Here is a 7,477-nt window from a genome sequence, read left to right as displayed (position 1 = left end):
TTTGTTTTTCTAGTGCATTAGCTGAGGACTTAATCACAGTGAACCATATAATCCATTCAAACAATTGTTTCAATAAATAATTGCAAACAAACATGCTGCAGAATTTGAAAAGGGCCGAGAAACATTTTAGTTGTAATTCAGAAGCCTTTTCTTCCCCAAATATAAAATAAGCTATTTTCCTGACACTGAAAATGTATATTTATTATTATTATTATTATTATTTTGTAAATAGAGTCCCCAAAAAATCTATTCTTATGATTTTCCAAACCGCATTTTTGTTTCCCAGGCTGCTGTGAGGACTGGTCCCATACTCCAGTAATCACTGGAAAGGTGAACCCACTGACAAACTATTCAGAAATGAACTGGTCCTTTCCACGGTGAGAGCAGGCATTTCAGCCCTTCACTTTCTTGTTCTAATATTCCCCTTTTATTTGTTATTGATTCAGAAGTTGTCATCCTAGGCTTGTTCTTCTGTAGCCAATAACAACTTCAGGAGTCTAGGTTTAAAAGTTTTAGACCAAACAACAAATGTATCAGAGAAAAAAACAACAACAAAATGGAATATCGCTTTCTGCATTACTTGTGGCTGCTTATATGTTGCTTTATGTGACACAGTCATAAAAATATGTATATTAAAATAGGTGTATTTGGTCATGAGATGAATTCATGCACCTTGAAATGATCCATGAATTCTGTTACCTGTTTCTCCTGCAGCTGTTTGGCTTGTGATTGCTCGCTAGGTGTGTTTTCCATGTGGTTCTCTTGACCCGCCTGTGCTGTACACAGTGTGCCAGCTCAGACTCTGATCCTTCTTGCCTAACACACCACAGTTCTCAGCGATGTCATTCAGAGACATTTCTCACCAACACTCTTAATTTCTTCTGTAGTTGTTTCTACATGTTACTAGAATGAGTGAATTATATCCAAAATCAGTGTTAGATACAAAATTGTGAATTACAGTGTTTTGTTTGTTAATATTGATAGGCATATCCACTTTCTGGTAATGAATAAGGGTTCTTTACAGAATCATATAAGATGAAAGGGAATGACTTGAAGCTGCATCAGGGGAGGTTCAGATTGAATATTAGGAAAAAGATTTTCTCTGAGAGGGAGGAACAGGCTTCTCAGAGAAGTGGACATGGTCCCAAACCTGTTGGTGTTCAAGAAGCGTTTGGACAAAACTCATAGATGTATGGACAATGCTTTTAGATACATGGTTTAACTCATAGGTTGTCTTGTGCAGAGTCAGGAATTGGACTAGATGGTCCTCGCGGATCCCTTCCAGCTCAGGAGATATTATGATTCAATGACAAGGAAAACTAAGAGTGGGCCTAATGTCCTTGTGCCACTCTACCTTTCTCTTTTGCATAGTTAATCCACAAATCTGTATTTTAAATTTTTCTTTTTTTCTTTTATATGATCTTTCCATTGTCTGTGTGCCAGCCTGTCTAGCTTTAGCTTTTGTGCGTAGCAGTAAAGGAGGAAACTTTTGAGTTATGTTCATTTACCAGCCTACTAAACAGACACCACTAACTTGATACCTATTACCTTAAAAATTAAGTCAGTTTGGATGACTTCACTCGATCCTGTGTTTTCTTTGCATGTTTTTGAGGTTTTACAGTTTGAATATCCTTGCTTAAATTGATGGCAAAACAGCTACTGTCTTCCTTCCGTCGCTGTGTAACTGATCCATTCAGACAGGAGAAGCAAAAAGAAGTCCCCATTTTGCACTGAGTTTAGCATGAGGGCAAGGTATATGCAGGCCTTCTATATGCATAAAACTCACTGCAAAGTTGGACTGTGTATCTTCAGTGATATTATGAAATTGAAATGGATAGTCCTCTCTCAAATTATATACAAAGCTCTAGAGACAATGTAATTCTTAGATGCCTTGTTGGAGGCCTGTCTTAAATAATCAATTAAAAAAAAAAAAAAAAGAGACTATTTTCTCTTAGCAGGTGTTTTTCTTTCTTTAGGAAAGTCCAGGGAAGCATTATTATTTCTTCCTTTAAGGGATGGAACATAACAAAGGAGTTTCCAGTTTGCAAATGGAAACAGATATTCTGGTTCTTCCTCTTGGCAAAGGGAAAGCAAAGCCCCAGGGATTTTCCTGTGGAAAATGAGTGAAAACAAACACACAGAAATTTGTTTCCTATTGGGGCAACAAACCCAAATACAATCGTTTCTGGCATACTACCCTCAGCATAGCTAATTTTGTACCTGAGCAGAAAAATACAGTATTTCCCAGCCAGGAACATGCAGACCAAATATTTTTTTTTTCTTTTCTTATGGCAGCCTACAATTATTTTAAAAATAAAACTTGTACCTCTTAACCATTCTTTATAAATACAACATGGATCTGAGAAATTTAGAAAATTGTAGCTAATTACTATTCTTTTTTTTTGTAGACATATTTTGTTCTTTGCATCTTTCTGATTTTTGAATTAGTCTGACATGTACTTGAAATTATGTTGTTTTTTATAAAGATACTCTTTTAAAAAAATTAGCCACGAGCTAAACAAATAACAAAAAATAATGGTAAGTACCTCTACTGAAATCTCTTGCCTTCACTCTTCGGATTTCACTTGGGATGTCCCCTTTTCACTAACTCTGCAGGTATCGCTGCTTCTTTCAGACCATATAGGATCTGAACTTCAGTAGTCAAAGGCAAGGAAAGAAAGACAAACTGAAATAAATACATAAAAAACATTTAGATATTCTTTTGAGGGAGAGGAGAGGAGACAAGTGGAGATGAGAGGAGGAGAAAAAGAATTAAAAGAATAAAAAAAAAAAGAAAAGGCAGGAGAAAAAAGGGAAGAGAGAGAGAAAGATGGAAAGAAAGAAGAAAAGAGAAAGAAACCCCTTATAAAACACATTTAATAAGCCAAAATTGAGAATCCTTAGCAGGTCATGTGAATCAAGACAGTGTCTCCTTCTTCCCAATAGGAAGCACAAGTTAAAGGTGATTCGTTTAAATCAGAGGACAGGTACTCAACACACCCCCACCACCCCAAAACAGAGAAGATTCAGACCTACAATTTCATTTGTATGGCAATCCAAGTAACAGAGAGTATTGTTTCTGCTTTTATGATCTGGCAGATAAATTGTATCCACTAGAAAGAAGTTGAAGGAAGGAAACCTCTCCTAGCTTTCTCTGACTATGGTTTTCCATAGCCATTGTTGAGGCACAGCTAAAGGGTTTCAGGACCTTTGGCTTCTTTGGCTTTAGCTTTGTTCCTTGGCTTTGTATAGAGCACAAGGTCTTGTATGACCTTTCCACATCTCCCTATAACTTTTGAAACACCTCTGCTTTGTGGTGCAAGTTATAGAAGATCAAAATCTACCTTCCCGGTTCATGGCTGTTCATCTTAAAAAGCTACTTCGAAGTGGGACAGTAGGTTCCAAAAATGTGATCTTCTGTCTGCAATTAATTGTTGGACCCAAAGCCAGGGGTAAAACAGATTATTTTTAGAACGTAAACAATTAAATCCAGAGCAAAATTTTCTGTAAGTTGACTAGATAAACAAGAACAGAGGTGTGTCCTTCTCAATGAAGTATAGATACTGAAAAAAACAAAAAATTGAAAAACTCATTTAAAAAACGTTAATACTTGCCTGAATACCAAACCAGCTGAGGGAAGCACAAGTTACATTGTGGCTTGACCACTGTCTGACAGCTTAAGACTAGTGTTTGTGTTGCAAACAGTTTGGGATTGCAGCTATTTGAGGTCAAATTTCCTTCACAAAACTGCAGACCACAGGTTTTGCATGGGAGCAGAAGCAAAATTAAAAAGAATTAAGATCACTGCATAATATGTAGCATAATAGATGTGAAAAAGTAGGAATATAAAATTTAACATGTTAAAAGTTTATTGTTATTAACATCTTCATTACTTTATTACATTACATTATGTACATTGTCCTAGGTTAGGTGTTCGGCTAGTTTATTCTGAATATGTTTTTTCCCTGAATGGGACCATGCCATCGGTGTAAAATATGCCTTGGCAAATAAAACCCAAACCACGATAATTCAACTGCAGCTTAGCACTGTGAGGAGAAAAGCTGTATCTTTACAGAACAATGAAATACTAATTCTGTTCCCAGTCCTGTGAACATTTATGTAGTTAATTCCACAGAAATGAACCAAGGTCAGTGAGTTGCCGCAGAGCCTGAAAGTTAAGCAGTTCTTTGCAAGATCAAAGAAACAGCTTTTCAGTCAAGACTTAAGTTCTCATTCCCAACATATTTGTTTTCAAATCATACCAAATTAGAGGAGTATATCAGTCTAAGAGATTTCCTCTTGAAGTAAAGGAACATAAGCCACACACTACTTGGTTAGACCGATGGCCTAACCCATGAGTACATGTACAAGTGTGGCAAAAGATAATGCTACTTAGGGTGGGTGTGCAAGCCTCGCCTCTCTGTCTTCTGCTCTCCCCCCAAATCCTCATTTGTATTAGTGATGTCTTAGGGTACATGCCTGCAAAGTCCTTTTAGTGTCTTTTTAGGGGCTGTTGTATCTGAGTTTGTTTAAACCCTCTTTGAACCTGTTTATGCTGTTTGCCTCCACAGCCCCCTGTGGCAGCAGGCTGCAGGGGTCCTTTACCCACTGTACAAAGATGCACGGTCTTAGGCAGTTGTAAGCTAATATCCTACCGGTTTCATTGAATCCTCCCTAGGCCTGGTAATGTGGGCTTTGGTGAAAAACAGTTCTCTGTTTATCTTATCTGCTCTCTTCATTGTTTTGCAAACCTCGATCTTCTGCAATCTCCCATCCCATTTGAAGTGCCTCTGCCTTTTTTAGTCTCATCCTGTAAAGCAGCTGCTCCACACCTCGATCACCTGATACGCAAAGGGAAAAGAATTGTATGAAACTTATTATGGGCTGTTTTAAGGGGATTGTGAGAATGTGCAAGACTTCTTATGGGATGCTTAAGAAAAGGAACAAAGGTGGAGTAAAGGAGGGATCAAGGTGGATCAGGGAGGAACAAGAACAAGAGAACAGAGGGAAAAGGGCATTAAGAGTATTGTTAAGTGTTATGCTGCATACCACATATTCCACTCTCCAGCTTCGTGTGGGTAAACCTCTCATCCCCTCTGTTTCATGGATTCACTTCAGGCTCTTCAGATGCTGTGCTATCTGTCTTTGCCTTGTCCCTCATTTTACCCATCTCCTGTACTAAGGATTTCTATTCCGTACTATATTGATACTGTTGTGACCATCTCATTCAGTATCCTCCATCTACTTATTTTTCCCCTTTAGCATCCATTGGGCTCCTTTACTCTTTCCTTTCATAAAAAAATCTGAGAGTTTACAATGTCTCTTTTCCTTGGCATCCTTTTCATTTCATAATGGGATCTCCAGTTGTTCTATTCCTTCCCGTTCCATGTTAACACCACTTTGCATAGTTTCACAGTCCCAGCTTTCCTCTGCCCCAGAATACCCTTTTCTCTGTCATTAATTATTTGCGAATAAATAATTTAGGATGTTGATATTGTGAATGTACTAACTCTATTGGAAATTAGCAGGTACAAGAGAAAGCTGTCGCTATTTTAATTATGGGTCCCGTCAAAGAATTGCTAGACTTCTGAACTGTTGCAGGGATGCCTGAGGTGCCCTTCAAGGGGCTCATTTTCTTTCCACTCAGGTTTCTTTTTTTTCTCCCTCCCTTGCCCCTCAGTTGTATAGATTTCCCGTTAGAACACCTAGAGTATTTTTGAATGAATGACGTACACTGTTCAAAAGTTATCCTGATACATGCACAAGCACAGGTGGACAGACAAGAGAGAAATGCTATCCAGTATATGAGTGGCAGGACTGGACAAAAAGGCAGAGGACAAATTGGAGAAATATTATGTGGCCATTCTTCAAGTCCAGAAATCAGCTTTTTTACAGATTTTCAAATAATGAGGTATTCAGATGGAAAACTTTTTCAGTAGAGTACATCCAATGAAACAGTGTAAGCATGTATAGAAACTGACAGCAAACTACAAGAATGACTGTCCAGGTCAAAAGACCCCACACTACACTTGCCACACTTTTTTAACAGTGAGTCCCAAAGATGAAATTTAAGGACCAAATATTTCCATCAGTAGTAGTAGTAGTATTCTACCGGCCGTAGAGGGACCACACATCTTTAACCAAGTCAAGGACATAGCATATTTATCTCATAATATACTTTCTTGCTACAAAGAGGAAAACATATAAAAAGAAAGAAAGAAACGAAAAAATGACAAAACAATGCTATCTTCTGTTGCATCATCTTTATTGGAAGTAGCTGTAGTCTGCTTTGTAAATTGATAATTTGGTTCACTGACTGGTTTTATATTTTCATTTGAGAATCTCTGAAAACTTATTATGCATACTTAGTAAATTATCTCCACCACACCCACTTAAATATTATATTCAATCTATTGCAAATTTCAAGCAATGATGCAAAATTTGACCTGAATTCAATGAGATATTGTTAAGGAGGTGCTCACCAAAATAAATTATTTTACCATCAGCAACAGAGAGTGCTGATAGGATCAAGAAATCCTGGCATTACTGAAAAAAAATCGGTGACAATGGTCAGTCGCTGACAGACAAACTGATTACAGCAGGCTGCATTCTCCAAGGGTGGATTCAGCATGTTTTCAAAAATCTGTCTTTATTTTTTCTTGTGTTCTTTCAACCAATTCTTTTGATGTCATTTTAAGAAAATCAGCTTAAAAGTAGTTAGTCTGTATTTCAGAAATAGTTAACACAAAATTTCATGTAATCAGGGGACAATAGTAGAAACTGTGGATGTAGCAGAAAAGAGAGGAAGACATGAGATCATCATTTCACAGATGAAGCCACACAGTTGACAGTCATGTAGAGGTCAGTCAGTTTGGGGTTTTGGTGATAATTTCTAGAACACATTTTTGCCTACTGATTCATGGAAAACTAAGAACCTGACAAATATGTGAAGTGATGAAACATTCTTGCTAGCAGAATAGGATTTAAGCTTTGAATTTTAGGAGCACTTACTACTGTGCAGTTTAAACCACTTTGAATTAAATCTTCACCCAGAGGGTGGTCGGGCACTGGGACAGGCTCCCCAGGGCAGTGATCACGGCAACAAGCCTGCCGGAGTTCAAGAAGTGTTTGGACAATGCACTCAGACATATTGTCTGGTTTCTGGATGGTCCTGTGTGGAGGCAGAAGTTGGACTCCGTGATCCTTGTGAGTCCCTTCCAATCCAGGATACTCTGTGATTCTATGATTTCTCTTCCTGTCCTTTGTGCTGGCATATGCACGCGCCTGTCAGGTCAATCAGATCAGTACATGGCTCTGGATGAATCATTACTTTTTAACTGGATCAAACTCCCTGGACTGATTTAGTGTATAGCTTTGCACACTTTTGTTAGAAGAACTGAAATAATTGAGAAGTATGGCCGAAGGGAGGGACAGTTTACAGTAAAGGCTGCTGTCAACAGGAATTGACATTAAGCCA

At 38.0% G+C, this 7,477-nt stretch overlaps 1 protein-coding gene across 1 annotated transcript in view; it reads left to right on the top strand.

The window, feature by feature from the left end:
- Nucleotides 1–7,477, top strand: part of LOC308190792 (uncharacterized protein) — a 103,060-nt gene that overhangs the window by 745 nt on the left and 94,838 nt on the right. The window contains exon 2 of the mRNA XM_080582525.1: nt 287–377. Coding sequence (XP_080438651.1) covers nt 287–377 — 91 coding nt within the window. The remainder of the gene's footprint in view (nt 1–286; nt 378–7,477) is intronic.

Source organism: Anser brachyrhynchus (genome assembly GCF_964034855.1).
Source record: "Anser brachyrhynchus genome assembly, chromosome: 2".
NCBI classification, from domain to species: Eukaryota; Metazoa; Chordata; class Aves; order Anseriformes; family Anatidae; genus Anser; species Anser brachyrhynchus.
This window is presented reverse-complemented; position numbering and strand designations above follow the sequence as displayed.